The following is a 20952-nucleotide window of genomic DNA, read 5'->3' as shown; positions in this document are numbered from 1 at the left end:
GAAAACTCGATCGTGTAGCAAGTAATCCACATTATTTTTTAGGGCGCCTGAAAGAAACAGGCTTTTCAGTCGTTCGGTCTCTATTGACCAAGACAGAGCGAGAGATTGAGAGAGATTGCATGTATTTTTGTGCAGGTGTATGCACACTCATCAAATCAATTAAATCTGTGACATGTCTCTTATATACTTCCGGGAGGCAATGAAGACATTTGGTTGGGTCCTGACTGGAAAATCACTTGAGATGCTTTTATTAAAGTGTTAATTTCTAGGATTAAATTCATGTGCCAAGGGTGACGATTTTTATTTCTTTATTCAAGAGTAATCTTGTGTTTTTCTTCAAAAGATATTTCTATGAACTGTAATTGGTAGATACCATAATACCCTAGTGACTTTTTGCACGTTTATTTGCAAGGCTTAATTTTTTTTTTTCCACGCAAAGGAAGGCAACAGTGTAGAAAAAAGAAGCCTTTCAAATTCAGTACACATTTTAGATCGATTGCATTCACTGACTCAGATTGAGTTACGTGGTATCTCTGGACTGTGAGGCTGTGGTTTTGATCCAGTGTTTTAGAAAATCCTACTGCAAAGTTGCATCCAGGAGAATCCCCTGGACACTCCAGCACGTCATAAATCAGCCCTCACTACCCAGGAGACTATTGTTGTCAAATTGAAACTGACTGGAAAAGCCCTTAGAGTACATTTAAATGATACCTATTACTGTAGGACTTGGCTTGTCGTTGAGAAAAAAATACATCATTGGAAAAGTATGATGAAATTGAACTAAAGGTCTGACTGTCCAGCTTGACAATGAAAACAAAACAAAATGTGATGTGTGATATTGCTGTCATTTCAGATTAAAATCGAGCTTCCCATTCACCTGCATCAAAAACATCATTTGCTTTTTACTTTTTATCACGTGAGTTGTGAAATTAATACAAAGGGAACAACCAAAAAGCAAGACACAGTTGAAATTCCAGGTAGGTGTACTCTTTCAAAGTCTCTTTCTACAGCTATTTGAGATGGAATTGTCTAGAATGTAACCTCTTTTCCTCAAGCTGCAAACCACTTCTTCCCCTCACCAAAAAGTACATTTCCGAGTAAAAAAGTTCACTGGTGAAAGATGAATTATAGGTTCATTTGACCATCATTTCTTTTTCCTTTTTTTTTTTTTAAGATTTTATTTATTTATTTGACAGAGAGAAACACAGCGAAAGAGGGAACACAAGTGGGGGGAGCGGGAGAGGGAGAAGCAGGCTTCCCGCCGAGCAGGGAGCCTGATGTGGGGCCCGATCCCAGGACCCTGGGATCAAGACCTGAGCCGAAGGCAGACTCTTAATGACTGAGCCACCCAGGCGCCCCGACCATCATTTCTTTTAAGTAGAATGGCCCAGCAACCAGAACTTTCCAGTTTGTCTTGCTAAGGAAGTGGGAAGTAAGCCCAGAGCCCAGGGGTATATTTGCGCCTGAGGGAGATTGGGGACCCACCTGGTTCTAGTGAGAACAGAACAGACTTAATGAATTTGAATAATCGCTAGTGGTGAAGGGCCAGTCCTGGTCCCATCCAGCAAAGCTTTAGATAAACCAGTGGGAAGCATCCTTTAGGAGAACACAGAGGCCCTATAAACATCGCGTGTGTCACCGCCACTAGATAAATGTCAGGAGGCCCTGGGATTCAGATCCAAGCTAGCCTGGATCAGTCTGAAATTCATTCATTCATTCATTCATTCATTCACCAAATAGGTCTGCATATTTATTATGCGCGAGACATTACGATAAGTACTAAGGAGAACACAGTGGAGACTCAAACATAGATCTCATCGTCAGTGAGCCTATGGTCTAGCAAGGAAAATGAGATCTATAAGACAATGATAAGACAAGGTAGAAAGTAGTAGCTACTGGAGAAAATGGTGCTGTGTAATCTCCGGGAAGAGTGAGTTATTACTTCGACTGGTTGGAGGGACAAGTGGCTGGGAATCTGGGAAGGCTTCCAGGAGGAGATGGGGTTTGGGGTGAGGCGGGGTAGAGTTTGACAATGCAGTGATGGCAGGAAGGTAGATTCCAGGATAACGGAAGAGCTTGTGCAGAGGCCGAGCGTTGAGGGGTATGGACAGGGAACCACGCGTAAGTTCAGTAGGACCAGAGCACCAGGTGTTGGGAGGGGAGTCAACAGGGCGTCAGGTTGAAAAGGAGGCACCAGATCATGGAAAGCCTCGAAGGCCAGACTGTGGATTTGACTGTATTCTGTCACCAGCATGGAGCTATTGAAGGGCTGTAAATGCCGGTGAGAGCTCTTCCGCAGGCAGCGATGTGATGGCGGAGGGCGTTGGAGTGAGAAAGAAGGCAGAAACGCCAGTTAGGGGTTACTTCAGAGGTCCAGGGGGAAAGGGGGCCACCCTACGGCAGTAGCCGGGGGATGGAGAGAAAGGGAGTGCAGAAGAATATATCGGGTCTGACAAATGGTTGGCAACTAGAGAGAGAATTCAGAGTTAGCACTGAAGCTTCAACACTGGAAAGAAGGAACTTGCAAGTAGCAAAATCACAGGGTGGCGGGGAATCAGAGGTTTTGGACTGATGTTGAGTTTGAGGTGCCGGTGAGACATCTGAGTGAAGACCGCCAGGCAGCCAGACTGAAGCAGTAGAAAGCTGCCCTCGTGGACCGTGTGGTCCTGTTCTCTGTCTCCACAGGAAATGCAGTTTGTTTAGGGCAAGGGACCGCGAGGGTTGAGAAGAGATCTGGCAGAACAATAGGAACTCAAGACCGTGCACGTCCTAAAGGACACATTACTCTTTCCTTATTTAAATCCTAGACTGAAGTGGGCAAAGGGCTCGGTGGAGCACACGATGGTTATGCCGTGGGCCACTCATCACTTTGAACTGTCCATCCTTAAGTGGCTTCACGTCCCTGAGCCAGATGGCGTGTGCTTGACACTGTACCTTCCCAGCTTCCAAGTGCTCTGTGTGAGTTTTGACTGAGAGACACCCTTGGCCATGCTCTGATTAATTCATAGTGCAAAAATGTTGCCTGAGCGGTTCCATAGAGACAAAGTAGACTAGCGGTTGCCAGGGACTGGGGGAAAGGAGAAATAGGGAGTGACTTCTAAGGGGTGTGGAGGTTCTCTTGTGGCGTGATGGAAGAGTTCTGGAATTAGATCGTAGCAGTGGATGCCCAGCTTTGTGAATATGCTAAAAACTGTTGAAGGGTGTGCTTTTAAATAGACGAACTGTATGGTGTCTGAATTCTATCTCAATAAAAATGTCTGTGGGGAAAAATTTCAACCAAGAACAAGAAATAGATTTTCCTATTTTTCTGGACTGGAGACCTTTGGTCATGGGTCTGCTTTTTCAATTAACTACTCTGACAGAGTCCTATCGAATGGTTCCCGTGCTCACATTACTTTCCTCTGCTCTTTACAAGAGAAGAGCTCTGGGTAAACCATTTCTGAAGTTGTGCTAGTAAAGATGCCCTTCAGGCGTGTTTCGGAGTCTGAGAAAGCCATTTAGTCTCCTTAGAGAAAGCAACATATTTGTCTTCTTTGAAGAATTAAAGCATTTGCCAAATTAAACACGTGAATGAAAACATTCTAACCAGATTTGTGTTGACTTCTGTGTTCACAGTATAAACATACACACTCACGCAAAGAATTTTAAAGAATCAGAAGGCAGTGGCTTTCAAAAAGGGCTCTCCAGCCAACACCCTCACTCATGTGCCAAACCTTGGTCCCAAGCAAGCTTTTTTACAGCTGAGTTATAAACACTCGAAGCCCAGAGTAAGCTCTATAATGGAAATAATGACACTGCTTAACCTGAGGAATACCGATGGCTCAGGCTTTTTTAGCTAGAACATGATGAGTTTTCTAATAGAAATCCAAGAGGCTCTTTTGAGCAGAACTGTTAGGAAATAGAGAGACGGGGGGGCGGGGGGAATCTCTCAGTGGATTCGAGTCGTAAACACTATGGCCCGTCTGCATTCTGCTACTACACCTCGTCCTTCTATAATCAGGAAAACCTGCCCAGCTGAACACTGCCTTGTATGAATATGGGCTGTGACCTTGACTTGTGGCCTTAATTTTTCATCGTCCCTCACCGTCGGGGTGCTGAAAGAAAATCTGCAACATGCTGATTGCTGGCTGAGATTGTCCCAGACCCGAGACTCTGTGCTCTCACTAAGGATGGATGAGGGAGCTCTGGCTCTTTTAAAAAATAAGTCTACCCCAATTCATCCCCCAAAGGGTAGAGATAATGGTACTGATGCCCTTTAAAATTTTTTAAAAGTATTCTCCTGTATTATCTCTCTTTGGTCTCTCAGTAACTAGTAGGCAGAAAGACTATGTGTCGTTCCCAATTTATAGTCCAGGAAGTCGAGTAGAGAACTCATTAGTGGCCAGGCCGTGATTAGGAAGCCATCCAAATGCATTGTTCCTTCCCCAGGATTCAGATGCCCACTGCGTGGACTCCCCCCTACAGACCCCTGGAAACATCGCCACCCCGCCCTGTTCCCCAGCATTCCGAGATCTGTGTAGCTAATTGCATTTGCAGTTTCATCTCTCACGGTTGATTATTGTCTTGGCAGTTGGCTTTGCCTGGGTACCTTTGCTGAAGGATGGTAGAATCATTACATTTGAGCAGCAGCTGCCGGTTTCCGCCAATCTTCCTCCGGGCTACTTGAATCTGAATGATGCAGAATCAAGAAGGGTAGGAAAATCACTGCGTTTGTTGAAGGGATCGCGATGAAATGTTTAAAAAGTAGAATTCGCTCTTCTAGTGGATAGCTTCACAAAGTCCGGTCTGAGGACCGGTCCACAAGAAAGCTAAGTATGGAAAGTGAGCGTTGGAAAACTTTTGAGAGCAGTTTGACCAAGTTACCTCATGTCTGTTGATTCTTTTTTTTTTTTTTAAAGATTTTATTTTTAAGTAATCCCTCCACCCAACGCGAGGCTCGAACTCATGACCCTGAGACCAAGAGTCCGCATGCTCTTCTGACTGAGCCAGCCAGGCACCCCTCGTGTCTGTTGATTCTAATAACAGTTTTACGAGCTGAGGCTTGGATTTTGTGCATCGTCTTTAAAAATGCATTTATTTAGTAATTCATTTTTATCGTAATTTATGGAAGTTCAGCCGCCAAGGCACTGGAAATTGAAAATGATTTAGGATCCGTTTATTCTCAAGGCAGGTTATTGTCTCCAATAGTTCCCTATGTGTGAAACAAACACATTTGTTTCTGGGGTTAAAAAAAAAAGGAAAAAGTTGAAATGTGTAAAGGAGTCATGTGTCGCTCATCTATCCATAGGTATGTTATAGAAACTCCTATCTATTTTCCATTCACAGCAATCTAATGTGGATATTAAGTGGGTAGATGGTGCAAAGCCTTTGTTGAAGATTAAAAGCCACTTAGAGTCTACGATTTATACTCAAGTAAGTTGCATCATGTGAATTTTGTCAATTTTGATATTTGAATCTTTTTCTTTAAGTTTGTTTATTTTTGAGTAATCTCTACACCCAGCATGGGGCTTGAACTCACAACCCCGTGGTCAAGCGACGCATGCTCTTCCAACTGCGCCAGCCGGGAGCCCCTGATTCTAGTTCTTGTTTAGAATAGACTATATTTGATTCCTGTGGCCTTAGAGAGATTGTGGCCTCAAAGGCTTTCTCATTGGGGCGCCTGGGTGGCTCAGATGGTTAAGCATCTGCCTTCGGCTCAGGTCATGATCCCAGGGTCCTGGGATCGAGCCCCACATCAGGCTCCTTGCTCAGCGGGAAGCCTGCTTCTCCCTCTCCCTCCACTTGCCGATCCCCCTGCTTGTGCTCTCTCTCTCTCTGTAAAATAAATAAAATCTTTAAAAAAAAAAAAGGCTTTCTCATTAGTAATAACATCATTCTTAATAGTAATAACTCAGATTTTATAATCCCTTTCAAATCCCCGAATCCCTTTGTTCCCATTAATGGATTCAAGCCTCACAAAAGTCTGAAAGAATTGTGGAGGCCCTTATCACCTCTTTAAAAAAATAAATTTTAGTGTTTGGAACAGTTTGGGATTTACAGAAAAATAGGACAATACAGAGAATTCCCATATACCCTGTACCTCGTTTCCCTGTTATTTTTAAAAAAGATTTTATTTATTTATTTGAGAGAGAGAGAGCCCAAGCAGGGGGAGGGACAGAGGGCAGAGGGAGAAGCAGGCTCCCCACTGAGCGGGGAGCCCAACCCAGGGCTCGATCGCAGGACCCTGAGATCGTGACCTGAGCCAAAGGCAGACGCTCAACGAACTGATCCACTGAGGTGCCCCACCTAGTTTCCCTGTTATTAACCTCTTACATTCATTAGTATGACACGTTTGTTATAATTAATGAACCAGTAGTGATACATAATCAATGACTTAAGGTTTGTATTTACTCAGATTTCCTTAGTTTTTACCTATTAATGACCTTTTTCTGTTCCACGATTCTATCTAGGATAACATATTACATGTAGTTGTTCCATCTTCTTAGGCTCCTCTTGGCTGTGACAAGTTCTCAGACGTTCTATTCATTGTTTTTGATGACCTTGTCCATCTTCATGAGTAGTGATATTGGGTAGGCTGCCCTTCTGTTGGAATTTGTCTGATGTTTTTCTCACCGTTAGACCGGAGTCAAACCCAGAAATCTGAAGTCAGTGGATCATGGATGACTAGTATAGTTTACTCTTAGCCTTATCAGCCATGCAGTTAGAGTCAGATGCCTGTTGGAAGGCTCAAGCAACCATTCAGAAAATCACCGATGGACAAGATGCAGTCCATGTTCCTTGGTGTGGCCCCCTTGCCCACTTCACCGTTCCATGGATGGAGAAACTGAAACTCGGTCGGATTAGATGACTGACCCAAGGTCACACAGATACTAATTAGAAGAAGCAGGTCAAAATCCAAATCTTACTATCTCCGTTCCCGATACGGTACGCGCTGTCCACAGAGCCTGCATATAATATATAGATTCTATATAGGCCAGCTGGACACTCGCCAGCCAAGTGCCATGGTAAATTGAACATCGAATGCCCGAGACTTGTCTGGTAGCTCCCTGCTGCTCCCTCTCCTTCGTCTGTCAGTCCAGACCTCTACTCCTACTCATTTCATTAAAAACGTAGAAGCAGCCCAACTTCAGAGGCTACACCCGTCAAAAAAGGAATTAAACAAAGGTTTGACTAGTCACGCAAAAACTGTGGCTTGCCCGGTGTGCTTAGGCACATGCTCACTTTGCCTGGTTTTGCCGCTTTGTGTGATGGTCCAGGGGACTAAGGGACGTGGAGACAGATGTTGGTAGCCGCGGCCGCCGGGTCTGGGCGCTTGGAGACCCTGGTGGGTAGGTTTGCAAGATGTGGGCAGAGGGGGCGCTAGAGAGCCAGCGTCTGAGGGTGAGGAATCACATTGCATGTGGCTGTGTCCATCTGTTTTTCAGGATCTCCACGTGCACAAATTCTTCCATCATTGCCAGCTGATTCAGTCAGGCTCGAAAGAGGTTCCGGGGGAGCTCATTAAATATTTAAAGGTAAATGAACAGCAGCTTTCTGCAAAAAGGGTTGGTTTTAGTGTCTTTCTTGTTGCCACCTTTTGATGGCCGGGGGGGGGGGGGAATCAAACTAACCCCTTAAAATACTTTGGGCTGTGTACCCTCAAGAGAATATTTTCTTTTATGTGCTTTTCTGTCAAGTGCCTATTTAGGAGCAGACCGCAGAGTTGCTACATTAGGAAGAAAATGCTGTAGCTAGAGTCTGTCGACATATTTCTGAAAATCTCATGAAAATGTTTATTTCAGTTCCATAAATTGACTTTTTCAGGTCTTTTCCTGCTTACTGCCCAGGAAAGGTGCTGGGGGGAAAAGGGTCAGGAGAAATGGAGTCCCTTTTGCTTGGAATAAAATGACGATTCCTGGGTCTATGGGTGAAAGATTATCAAAGGGGTCAACTAAAGAGAGAAAAACCTCATTTCTGCATGTTGCATGGGAGAGAGTCTTAAGAAACACCACATTTTGTCCAATGTATTGAGAACCCAAGACTCCCATTTATTCCCTAACATGGTAGGACCGAATTGCACATCATGGGACCTAGCTGACAGTGACTCTCGTTTTGGTTGTTCCTTCGGTAGGTTAGCCATGGCAAGCCTGAGGAATTTTTATTTTATTTTATTTATTTATTTTTTCTGAGACTCTTTTAAAGACTATTTATTTGTCAGAGAGAGAGATAACAGAGCACAAGCAGGGGGAGCGGCAGACAGAGGGAGAAGCAGACTCACTGTTGAGCGGGGAGCCCGATGTGAGGCTCGATCCCAGGACCCTGAGATCACAACCTGAGCCAAAGGCAGACGCTTCACCGACTGAGCCACCCAGGCGTCCCAGGAATTTTTATTTTATTTTAAAGATTTTATTTATTTGACAGAGAAAGACAGCGAGAGAGGGAACACGAGCAGGGGGAGTGGGAGAGGGAGAAGCAGACTCCTCACTGAGCAGGGAGCCCGATGCAGGGCAGGGCTCGATCCCAGGACCCTGGGACCGTGACCTGAGCCGAAAGCAGACGCTTAATGACTGAGCCACCCAGGCACCCCAGGAATTTTTATTTTAAGTGAAATCTCTACAGGATTTCCCTTTGGACACGTGTTACTACTTAATGCCATTTTCAGGAAATAAAAATGTGCATTTCTTTCAGAGAGGTAGTAGGAGACGAGATAATACGGATGGGTTCTGGAATCATTCACCCAGTGTGTGTCCCAGACCTGTCCCTTATTAGCCCTGAGATTGACCTTGGCCAAGTTCCTGAACTACTCCAGGCCTTTGCTTCTTCATCTGTCACATAGGGATAACCAGCAACGCCACCTTGTTAGGGTGGTTTTGAAGCTTAAGTGAGATAGGGCATCTACTATACAGTATAGCAATCCTTGAGTCTACACTGATTTCTTGAGGCTTTTCTACGGGCCAGGCATCATTCTAAGTGTTTGGAATATAAATGAAAACAGACAACATCCCCATTGTCGAGGGGCTTACTTTCTTGTGGAGGCAGATGGACAATAAACAAAGAAATGAATACATATATTCATTCAGGTGGTGATAAGTGCCACAAAGGAACCCCAAACATACCAAAGAGGAATAAAGATTCTAAGGGGTCCCTCTTCTAGATAAAGTGTCAGAGAAGATCTCTGGTAAAGTGACACTTGCCAGAGACCTAAGGGAAATGAGGGTGCCAGCTAGGTGGACTTCTGGGCGAGCTGGGAGCAGCAGGTGCAAAGACCCCCCCGAGGAGCTAGTCGGGGAAAGTCGGGGAAGGCCTCGTATGCCATGATGAGGAGTTTGAATTATACCTTCAAGGAGCTGGGAAGCCTTGCAGGGTGCTGAACAGAGGAGCCACATGATGGGCTTTGGGTTTTTAAAGCCACATTCTGGGGTGCCTGGGTGGCTCAGTAGTTAAGCGTCTGCCTTCGGCTCAGGTCATGATCTCAGGGTCCTGGGATGGAGCCCCGCATCGGGCTCCCTGCTAAACTGGGGAGCCTGCTTCTCCCTCTCCCACTCCCCCTGCTTGCGTTCCCTCTCTCGCTGTGTCTCTCTCTCTCTCTCAAATAAATAAGTAAAATCTTTAAAAAATAATAATAAAGCCTCATTCTGCCTACCATATTGAGCATATACTGTTGGAAGGGTAAGAGCAGGGGGATAGTTGATAAATGGTGACTGTTATTCTTAATTATTATTAAGAAGTCTAATAGTCCTCTACCTTTCAAATCCTTTCCTTGGGTAACATCTAGAATGCCAGGTTTATGTGTGTATGCTGAGCCTGTTAAGTTCTTTGGCTTTTCTTCCAGTGGGGAAACTTTGTAAAAGTTTTAACAGAATGGAATAGAGCAGAGCTTCATTTTCAAATATACTGGTAGTCTTAAAATGGAGAAAAAAAAAAAGTACTCCTTTTTGTGTGGAAGTGAGGGTGTGGAAATTTCCGATATTTATGTGACCTTTGCTCGCCCTCTAGTGGCAGCGAGTGAAATGCTGTACGATTACAGAAATAGCCCAGTTCCTGTAGGGACCGTTAGCCCTGAAAGGGAGTCTTGAGAGTTTTTATTTGACGGATAAGGAGACTGAAGCCCAAGTAGAGGGGACTTGCCTGTGGTCGCTCACCTGGTTAGGAGCAGAGCTGAGCTGAGCCGAGCCTGTGGCGTGTGTCTCTTGAGTCCTGGTCCCATGTTCTTTCTACCAAACCGTGCTGTTGACCCCATAAATGACATTGTTTCACCAATTCACTTGCCACCTGCTTGTTGGTGGCATATGTAATATGTAATATTTTCCCAGATGCTGGGAGGCTTGCAGAGAAGAATAACTTAGGGTCATTGCCCATGAGGATCTTAAAACCCATCAGAGAGACAGGACACATACAAGTGGAATAACAATATAAGTGAGCAGTACCAATCTGTGATAGATAGCAAATGCACAGTCCAGGTTATAGTGCTAAGGGTCCGGGGAACCGAGGAACCTCTGAGACTAGAGGCCTCCCATCTTTATCTTAATGCTTCAGTTCCTTATTTTATTCGTTGATACAGTCATTCGCCAAATACTTACTGGGCACCTTGTACGGACCAGATAGTGCGGTGGCCACTAGGAATATGACGGGGAAGCAATTCAGACTACATCCCTGCTGTAGTTGGGGTAGAGAGGGTATAAATGAGTAATCTGAGATCAAGATGAATGTTGCAGAGAAAATAGAACAGATGAATGGGATCCGACATGACAGGAATGTGTTCTAGATGGAGTTGTCAGGGAAGGCTGTCTGAGGAGATGATGCATCAAGCCGAAAAGAAATTGATGAGAGGAAAACGAGCGTAGGGGCTAAAGCTGTGGCAAAGGAGGACGGATTATTGCAGCAGGTGTAAACACCTTGCGATGGTGTTAGAAGGACGGAAAAGAAGAAAAGATGGTACAGGTGGAACGCAGTGAGCAGCTGCGGGCGGGGGGAGGTGGCATGAGATGAGCTTGGAGAGGGAGGTGGGGGACATGTCGGCACAGGAAGCCCTTGACAGCCTTTTGTTCATGGTGGTTTGTTTGGTCGGTAACAAGGGGGAAAAAGAACACTCTAGCTGTTGCGTTGAGAGTCAATTACCGAGGAGCGATATTGGATCAGTTTTGCCTTGAATGCCCATCTCTCTTTTCTACCTGATATCATCGCACTTCACCTTTCACCTGCCTCCTCTCTGAAGCCTTATTGGACATCCTCGGCCCACGTGAGGACTCAGTTGCTTCTTCCTTCATGCATTTTGTACATACCACTGTTGTACTGTTGACCATTTGTATTGTAGATTTAGTCCCAGGTCTTTCTCCCCATAGACTCTGAACGGCTTGATGGGAGGAACCAGGTGTTTTTGATGTGCTTGGCCCTTGGAGGGTCATTCAGTATGCCTTTGTCGAATGAGTAGGGGTTTCAACTTGACTTGGAAGGATGGCTAGGATGCGGCTAAAAACCGAACAAATACACAAAGGTGGGAATGCATAGGATATACTGCCAGGGCAGTCAAGGCACCTGTTTGGCCTTAGGAGGAATGAAGGGTGTTACGGCTGGAAATCTAGGTTGGGTCTTAAGTAATCTTGGACCGTAGGCCCAAGTTTCTCAAGCTTGGCACTGTTGACATTTTGGGCAGGTCAATTTCTCTGTGGTAAGTGGCTGTCCAGCGCATGGTAGGACGTTTAGCAGCATCCCTGACCTCTGTCCACTAGGTGTCAGGAGCACCCCCAGTTGTGACAACCCCCAATGTCTCCAGACATTGGGGGATGTCCCGTGGGGGACAAAGTGGCCCCTGGTTGAGAGCCACTGCCCTAGGTCATGGGGAGGCATCACAGGCATTTTGGCAGGAGGTGGTCTGTTGGAACCAAATCGGAGGGAGATGAATTTGGAAATGAGACGTGGATGTGTGGAGAGTTAAGATGACCTGTACAGAGACCTACTATGAAATGATTAGACTATTTTGGCTATAGGTTAAGAGGGGTGATGGCAGTAAGGCTAGAAGAAAGGGGGCAAAAGGAAGGAAAAACTCGAAGGATAGACATGGGTTCCTTGAGCTCGATCTCTTGCCTTATGCATCTGATTGAAGAGAATCTGCCCGGAACGAAGAGGTCACGGCTGAGATGCTTCGCATATAGATGATCGTGTCCTGAAAAGGGATGGTGAGGCTAAAGATGGAGAGACAGAGCAAAAGAGAAATAGTGAGTTCCTTAGGTCCAGAGACTTGTCTCCTCCGTCTCTGCATTTCCCATCGCGATGAACCGTGAACTGGTGTACAAGGTGCCCAGTGAGACTTGTTTTCACCTTTTGGTTGGCTGGTTGATGAAATGATTGAGTGAATGCCTGAGTGAAGGAGGGAAGGTGGGGAGAAGGGAAGGAAGAAGAAAGACATTTTACAGATTTTGCTGCTCATACCATTTCTACAGACATACGAACACACGTCTTCTTTGGGCTGTTGACATATCTATGGCTAGAGCACTTGGAAGAAATGTACCGTAGGGATGTTTGAATGCAGTGTTGCTTCAGTTTTGTGGGTGGTGCCAGTGTGAAGCCAATTACACAGAGGAGTGCACTTTATTGCATCCCATTTACCTTCTCAGCAGATTAACGGATGGCCCACGTTCTGTAGAACACATTCCAGCAGGCCAGTCTCCAGAACCTTCACACACATCTGCTCTCCCACTCCGGTGGAGTGCTGGTTTACCAGCAATCAGTTGTCTTTATTCCAAAACCCCTTTATCCCAGTTATACTTTTTATTTTCGGTAGATAAAGTATTTAACGTGAAATACACGAACAAAATCTGAGTGCCAAACTAGAGATGTGGATAAAGTAATCAACGAAACAAAGTCCCCTGTCTTATGAAGCTCACATCGAAGTGGGCTTATATTCGAGTGAATGTATTTCTCATTGCTTAATTTTTTTGTTGTTTCACATTTGCAAGTTATATCATATTTCTGTTTGTTTTCATAACTAATAATGACTTATTTTAGTGTTTGCATGCCATGGAGATCCAAGTCATGATACAGTTTCTACCTGTAATTCTTATGCAACTCTTCCGGGTTCTCACAAATATGACCCACGAAGATGACGTTCCTATCAACTGCACCATGTGAGTTTCGGTGTTAAAATACGAAGACACAACTTTTGTTTCTTTTTGCGTTTCTTCATTTTCACTATAAATTTATCTTCCAGACGAGAACCCAAAAGTCAGATATCTAATATCCGTTTTCTCTTGTTTCATGCTTTTCAGACTGGGGTCATGTGTTGCCAGGGATAGATGGTACCAGAAACCATAGGAGAAACTTAATGTGTTTTTCTCCACCAGGGGTTCTAAGACCTGACTGCATGTTAGAATCACCTGGGGAGCTTTTAAAGAGGTCTGTGCCCAGACCACATTCATACCAACAAAACCAGAATATCTAGGGGTGGGACTTCAGCATCAGTATTTTTTTTTTAAGCTATCCAGGTGATTCCATAATGCAACAGAGTTTGAGAACCATTGCCCTAGACCAGTGTTGTCTGATAGAACTTTCTGCAATTGTGGAATTGTTCTACACTTGTGCTGTCCAATATGGTAGCCATTAGCCACATTTAGCTTTTGAGCACTTGAAATAGGGCTAGTGCAGCTGAGGAACTGAACTTTTCACTGTTGTCAATTTTCATTAAATAGCCACAGGTGCCTAGTGGCTCATGTTGGACAGAGTCACCCTAAGCCATGAATTTTTACTCAAAACAGTGAGGGACTATTACTTTTATAGAAACAAACAAGGATATATGGTAGAGTAGAAGGCAAAATACACCGAATTTTGCAATTAAAATAGGATACTGAAAAGCATTGAGAGCTCAGTGCTGGATGTTTCTGGCTTTGCTGCTTCTGCTGCAAAGAGGCCACGCCCTCTCCGCCTGGGCCTTAAGCGACACCCCTGCGCACCTGTTTGCTCTGCTCTGCTGTTGGGGACAGTCTGCTCAAAAATTTACAAAGCGTTCCTCTAGTCCCGTGGTTCTCAAATACCGCTCCTACCCCAGCCGCATCAGTATCACCTGGGAGCTGATGACACATGCTGGTCATTGAACTTCACCCCAGACCTCAAAAATTAGAACCTCTGGGAGAGCGACCCAGCCTTCTGCCCTCCGGGTGATTCCGATGCGTGATCATGTTTGAGAACCACTGCCAGTCTCGTATATGAATTTTAGATTTACTGCCAGTCACAGGTCACGCCATTATGTACCCGTCCTGTCTCTTTCTTCCTTTTCCCCCATCTGTTGCTGTGCTTTTCATTTTATCTTTATCTTTCCTTTCCTTTCCTTTTACTCACTGGAGGGGATTTTAATATTTACCCCACTGGAGGTCTGTTGCCCCATAGTAGCTGTGATCCTACTTGAAATGTGCGCAGAGATTTAGAGCAGAGAAGAGACATCTGGGCTGCCAAAACATAATAGCCTTCTCTTGAACTGGGAAGCGTTTTTGCAGGGCCCTGAGCATGTTAGATGCGGAAATCTTTGTTAGACCATCTTATTATATCTTCTGCAGTCCTCTCACTTTTAACACTTCAGGCAGTGGGGGGGTATTTTTAGGGCTAGACAGTCCAACTGTGGAAATTCACCGTAATCTGACATGCTGCCCTTTGCGAATGTGTTTTCAGGGTTCTCTTACATATCGTTTCGAAGTGCCACGAAGAAGGCTTGGATAATTATTTAAGATCCTTCATCAAGGTTTGTGGAGGAAGCTTTCTTTGGGAGCAGTTTCTTTTCCATGAGAATTTTGACTGACGGTTCCTTTTCCTTCGTTTGTAGTATAGCTTCCGACCTGAAAAACCGAGCGCCCCTCAGGCCCAGCTGATACATGAAACCCTGGCTACCACGATGATTGCCATATTGAAACAGTCTGCCGACTTTTTAGCAATAAACAAACTGCTAAAGGTAAGGAAGCGGGACACAACAGGGTAACAAAAGCAGCCGGCGATGTACTCGCTTGATACCCTCCCACTTGGGTTCTGGTCTTTTCGTCATTTGCCCCCTTTCTTCACCACTCTGCTCATGTATCCTTTTCCCTCATGCTCTCCACAGAACCTTCTTCGTTCTCTTCACCCTTCCAACCCCACCACCCTGTTCTCAGTTGAGTGTTTAATAGAAAGAATTGTGTAAAAGAAAGACCTGGGTGAGAATCCGCCACCTAGTGGTTCTGTGATCTGGAGCCCGTTATCGATCGGCTCTGGACGTCCAATTCCTCACTTCTAAAATATAAGTAAAGCATTTAACACGTCGTTTCTGGCACATAGGCGTTCAAGTGGTGGCTCTTATTTTTGTCATGATTTTTACTATTTCTGGTAATGGTAGAATTTCTGTTTCAGACAACTGAGGATATATCTGCTGGAGGCTTCTCTCTACCTTTCAAGTAGACTTAGGCAAACACCTATGCTCCTTGGGCTGGCCCCAGTGATGTACCAAGGGCAAGGTTGGGTCCCTCACTGGGTGCAGACACTAGTAAGATTCATTATCTGCAGAGAATTGAAAAACAACCATAAAATAAACTAAAAGTTGGTTTGCCGTCAGCACCATATGTAAGCAAATCAAAACAATGTCAGTGATAAGATGCGCCTCCCCACGGAGGGGAGCATTCCCACCACAGGCTCCTTGTACCCTAGCAGCCGGCCCTGAGGTACAATATTACCTTTTTGGCAACGCAATTTAAAGGCATTTTGTGGAACTTCGATAGTGAATTGCAGTCACTTTAAAATGTTGTTAAAGTTCAGAGATAAGATCCATATTGATTTGTCCAGCTTTGCTAAGCTTCAGGATTTGGATAACTATTAAAAATTGATTTTATTTATTTGTTTGTTTATTTTAGTACTCATGGTTTTTTTTTGAAATTATTGCAAAGTCTATGGCCACATACTTGTTGGAAGAGAATAAAATTAAGGTAAGTAGGCTCAAGAATAATAATTAACATAGGCAAAGAAGGCTAATCTTATTCACAGGTAGCAGTGACATGCAAATCCTCTTATACTGAAGGGCGCTCAGCCCTTCGCGTTTTCAGTTTTGCCTTAAAAAAAAAAAGCATTGGATGTATTGCATAAATCTGAGGTCTGACAGTTTAGGCATTTTCAAAGTCCTCAGAGACTCTTGCACATACCTTCTTTCCTATTAGTTATTTGCCATGTAAAATGCATTTTCTTTGAAGCTTTCCCCTTATCTTGTAGCTTAAACATGTCTATGTTGAAACATTTTCTTGGTTATAGGAATTCTAGAGTTCAGATTTGTGAAATGGAAGACAGTCACCTTGTATTTACCCTTTTTATCAGACTTTTCAGGGTAGGTTTACAGAAATAGAGATGCATGGATACATGAATTCTTTGTGTGTCAGGAAAAAAAAAATGGAATGAAAGCCTGGGGTGTGTCTACATCTCAGGAACGTGATTCCAAAGTTGGCCTGTTGATGATTTCAGTCAGTTATATTATTCAAGGTCCAGATAGTTCCTATGATAATCTGAAGTGTACGTTGAACTAGCAATGTCATTTTTAAGTTGGGAGAAAAATTCTACTGCAGTTGAACACATTTATGTCTAGAAAATGTTTGAAAATAAGAATGGCAATCGATTTAGACCTTTTGCGACTCTGACTTTTTGCTATGCCTATTTACTTCAAGCTTCCCAGAGGCCAGAGATTTCCAGAGGCATATCATCATGTCTTACATTCATTGCTTCTTGCAATAATTCCCCACGTGACTATTCGCTATGCCGAGATTCCCGATGAGTCCCGAAATGTCAATTATAGTTTGGCTAGCTTCCTGAAGGTGAGTTAAAGGCAGCTGAAACGTGGTAAGGAATTATTCTTCACCAATATGGTCTTTAAAGCCAAAGAAAAAAATTGCCCACTTTCTAGAGACTCGGCTAGGTCTGCATAAGAAAAATTTTTTTAAGATTTTACTTATTTATTCGACAGAGAGAGAGAGAGAGAGAGAGCACCAGCCGGGGCGTTGGTGGGGAGGGAAGGGCAGAGAGAGAGGGAGAAGCAGGCTCCCCACTGAGCAGAGAACCAGATTTGGGGCTTGACCCTGGGATCACGACCTGAGCCAAAGGCAGACGCTTAACTGACTGAGCCACCCAGGTGCCCCTGGAGAAACTTTTGACTGAATCGATCCATCAGTTAAACAGCCCAGTTTGGGCGCCTGAGTGGCTCAGTCGGTTAAGTGTCTGCCTTCGGCTCAGGTTGTGATCTCAGGGTCGTGGGATCCGGCCCCCCATCGGGCTCCCTGCTCAGCGGAGAGTCTGCTTGTCCCTCTCCCTCTGCCTGCTGCCCCCCCTTGTTCTCGCTCTCAAATAAATAAATAAAAAATCTTAAAAAAAAATAAACAGTCTGCTTTGATTTTCTTTTTAGCCCCCCACTGAAATGGCTAATTAATTAAATCAGAAGTCCCACCCAGTTGACTTAGCCGGAAGGCATGTTTTGCTCATTTCACATGATGTTTTTTCAAATATGTGCCTTTATCCTTTTTAATTTTTAAAATTTTTATTTTATTTTATTTATTTTTTTAAGATTTATTTATTTATTTATTTGGCAGAGAGAGCACAAGTAGGCAGAGCGGCAGGCAGAGGGAGCGGGAGAAACTCAGTCCCCATGAGAAATGAGATGCAAGCGGTTGGTTGATCAAATCTGGAGTTCCTTGTATCTCACAGGGATAGTGTGGGCCCTGTGGAGAACATAAAGAGAAAGAGAGACTTCCTATTGTCCTATCTAGGTAAAAAGACAGGGAACTTATAAGTAAAACACAAGCTAGCGTAGAAGAAAATGTTTGACAAGGGACTTGTGGGCCAACATGGCTCAGGAAGATGGGATTTCATCCGAACATGGAGGAATCAGTAGGATTTGGCAGATTCCTAGCCAGGCCTGGCCTGAGCACAGACCCCGAGTTGGGAATACACAGCGCATCCGGAGCAGATAATGAGCAGATGAGCTGTATTGGGCGGTAAAATGGGCGAAGTAGGTTGGGATGACATTGTGAGTGTCCTTGAATGCCAGGCTAAGGAGTTGGAAATTATATTAGAGACCATAGGGAAGTATTGAAAGCTCTTGGGAGGGAAGGTGACACAATTAGGGCTTGGACTTGGAGATGAATCTGGAAGCAGATGGATGGAGAGATGAGGGGTGCACACTGATTCAGAGGCTTCCTGGAGTTGTATGCTTGCCCAGTAATGAGAGCCTTAACTGGGAGGAAGCCAGCAGGTACCTCTGGACAGCGGTGAGGGCTGTCACGGGGGAGGGCTGTATTAATGGGCCAAGACTTCACAGAACACAGGAGAGCCTTCTCTTCGAGTCTGAAGTGTTGCCCTAGCCAAACCCCACTCTTAGAGCTAACTGACCACTGTATGCGTCACTTTGAGCTTTTAGAATTGACCAAAATGAGACAGGGTAGCTGAATAGATTATACATATGTGCTTATGTGTGTAGGCTTATAGATCTTTGTGTATTTGTGTGTATATATGCGCATCTATCCGTCTCTATATGAAAATTGTACAGTTGGGACCCTGTTCCAACCATAAATCACTTGCCCTTTATCTTCTTCTTTAAGTCACCTACAGTAAAACTCTGAAAGCCATTATTCTATTATCTGTAAAAGTGAGAACGTCATGCCCTTCATGTGGAACAAATTTGAAAACTTTAAAAAGCTACCCTTGCCAGACTTCCAGAATTATGTCACCGTTCATTTTGTTTTGGTTTCTGTAGCGCTGCCTGACACTAATGGATAGAGGATTTGTTTTCAATTTGATAAATGACTACATATCTGGATTCAGCCCCAAAGATCCCAAGGTAAGTTGTAAGGACGTCCCCGTGGCGGCCGTCAGACATCAGAGCATGAGACCAAGGGTGATATTTTTTCCCTGGAGGACTTGGAGCTGCTGTTTTTATTTAGCTACTTGGAGTATAGCTGTACCTCAAAGCAGGGGATATTGGGTAGTGTTTGGGGCGTCCCCGAGACCACCCACATGTTCCGTGGTGCACTGGAAAGACTCACAGGACTCAGCACATAGTTATGGCAGTCTTAGTCCCGGCTAAAGATTCATGACGGTGACACAGTGAGGGTACACAGCTGGAACAGTAAGGGAAACACACATTCAGGGGAGTCCTTGGCCGTTCTCAATGCAGGCTTCCCGAGGGCCCGTCCTCCCTCCCATGAAGGTCACACGGGGCACAGCCTTCCTCTAGCAGTGAAAATACAGACACACGCGTGCAACAGTGCCGTTCAGGGAAGCCCGTGTGAGACTTGGAGTTTTGGTTGTTTCTTGGGGGCTGGCCATATACTGGAGACGGGTCAAAATTCCAGAGGCAGGAAAGGGAAAGAAAGCAGGTGTTCACAATAAATCACATTGTTTGTACCAACAGTCTGAGCAGGCTGGGAGAGAAGGCACTACCTTATCATGTAGGGAGCATTTCAAAATCCACTTTCCCAAATGCCAGCCAGCAATCAACCTTGCGAGCAGGCTTGCTTTAAAAGGAGAGCCTGCTGTGTTAACTCTTTCCTGCGCGGGTCACATCTCAAGGTGTGCTTAAAACCCCATACACTTCTGTTTGGGAAATGAATGCCCTGTGTTTAATTATTAAAACAGTAAATGCTGACGAAAAAGGGAGTTCATGTATCGCTTCTTTCCATTTAGGTTCTGGCTGAATACAAGTTTGAATTTCTGCAAACAATTTGCAATCACGAACATTACATTCCTCTGAATTTGCCAATGGCATTTGCAAAACCTAAACTCCAGCGCGTTCAAGGTGTGTATTTGCATTTTCCATCACTCGAAATTGTGGTTTTCTTTTGGGGGGGGGCTAGCGCTAGCGTAGAGTACTGTTTTCTAGGCAAACCATGAATTGAAAGGTAACCTCAGAATCGTTAACTGTCCGAAGATACGTTCATTAACGGTATTCCACACTTGCTTCTTCATGTCAGTGATAGTAGTCACAGCGTGGAAAAATCAGGTGCATTATTACATCGATGACTCCTTAACCAGAGATGTCAGATAGTCGTAAAATTGCTTTCTGTAATAGTGTTTGAACTCTTACGTGAGACCGAATTAAAAAACAAAAAAACCATAGACATGCATTTCCGCTGAAAGGAACCTCAAAAGAGAAGCATAAAAGCAGAGTGGAATTGTAATTTGTCGTATATATTAAATGTATGAAATGCCTTCAGTTAACTCCATTGCTAGTTTTATTGAATGCTTTGCTGTGTAGCACTATTCTTATGTTACTATGTTTTTTATTTGTCCCTTTTCTTTTCATATATTAATTAGATTTTTTTTCATTTGCGGTGGACCGTTTGACTTCAGTAGGTAGGTTTAACTCGGTTCACTCTAAAGTAGTTCACTGTCTTTAAAAACAATTGATTTGATGAATGGCTAAGATGGGCGGGGGGGGGGGGGGCTTTGTTTGCTTTTCAAATCGTCCCTAGCCACAGTGAGGCGTTAGGCTAATGGACTCAGCAAACCAAGGAGTATTGGTTTTATCATGTTTCCTTTTAAAATCAGCTTACACATTGATTGTTAGAGGAATCCGCTTAAAAACAAGTTCCTGCTCAATGCAGCGTGGGGAGTGGAGGGTGTATCTGTTCTATAAGTGCGTGTCCTCTCGCTCAGGCTTGCGTCCCTCCTCTCTGACCCTGTCTAATGACTGTTTGGCCGCAGTTTTGAAGGTTTGGATGAAAGTACCAGATTGGATGTATTCAAATCACTGAAGTAAAAAAACGAAAAACCATAAAAAACAAAAAAACTTAACTGCCATTGCAGAATTTATCCAGATAGAGCCACCTGGGTTAGTCATGACTGGCCCTTGTGTGCGGAAAGTGCTCTGGATTCAAAAAGGGGATGAGCCAGGGCAAGGAGAAAATCGGCTGCCTTGGTCTCCAGGGGAGTAGCTGCTGAGCGGCTGTGTGTGTGTGTGTGTGTGTGTGTGTGTGTGTGTGTGTGTGT

At 44.4% G+C, this 20952-nt stretch overlaps 1 protein-coding gene across 4 annotated transcripts in view; it reads left to right on the top strand.

Moving 5' to 3' along the window:
- The window catches only part of DOCK11 (dedicator of cytokinesis 11), a 182776-nt gene that overhangs the window by 91782 nt on the left and 70042 nt on the right, over window positions 1-20952 (top strand). For 3 of the 4 annotated variants that reach the window (XR_003204580.2, XM_025852726.2, XM_073879225.1), the window contains 12 exons: window positions 854-977; window positions 4571-4692; window positions 5326-5412; window positions 7425-7514; window positions 12985-13103; window positions 14638-14707; window positions 14789-14914; window positions 15843-15914; window positions 16641-16787; window positions 18719-18802; window positions 19648-19759; window positions 20278-20316. Coding sequence is in view for 3 of the 4 variants with exons in the window: in XM_025852726.2 (XP_025708511.1) it covers window positions 854-977; window positions 4571-4692; window positions 5326-5412; window positions 7425-7514; window positions 12985-13103; window positions 14638-14707; window positions 14789-14914; window positions 15843-15914; window positions 16641-16787; window positions 18719-18802; window positions 19648-19759; window positions 20278-20316 (1192 nt within the window). In the remaining variant the exon portion in view is untranslated. The remainder of the gene's footprint in view (window positions 1-853; window positions 978-4570; window positions 4693-5325; window positions 5413-7424; window positions 7515-12984; window positions 13104-14637; window positions 14708-14788; window positions 14915-15842; window positions 15915-16640; window positions 16788-18718; window positions 18803-19647; window positions 19760-20277; window positions 20317-20952) is intronic. The other variant, XM_025852727.2, reaches the window with a different exon arrangement.

Source organism: Callorhinus ursinus, unplaced genomic scaffold (genome assembly GCF_003265705.2).
Source record: "Callorhinus ursinus isolate GAN/ISIS: 27379988/994484 unplaced genomic scaffold, GSC_fseal_2.0 scaffold33, whole genome shotgun sequence".
In the NCBI taxonomy this organism is placed as follows: domain Eukaryota; kingdom Metazoa; phylum Chordata; class Mammalia; order Carnivora; family Otariidae; genus Callorhinus; species Callorhinus ursinus.
Note: the sequence above shows the minus strand (reverse complement) of the source record. Positions and strands in the feature narration are given on the sequence as shown.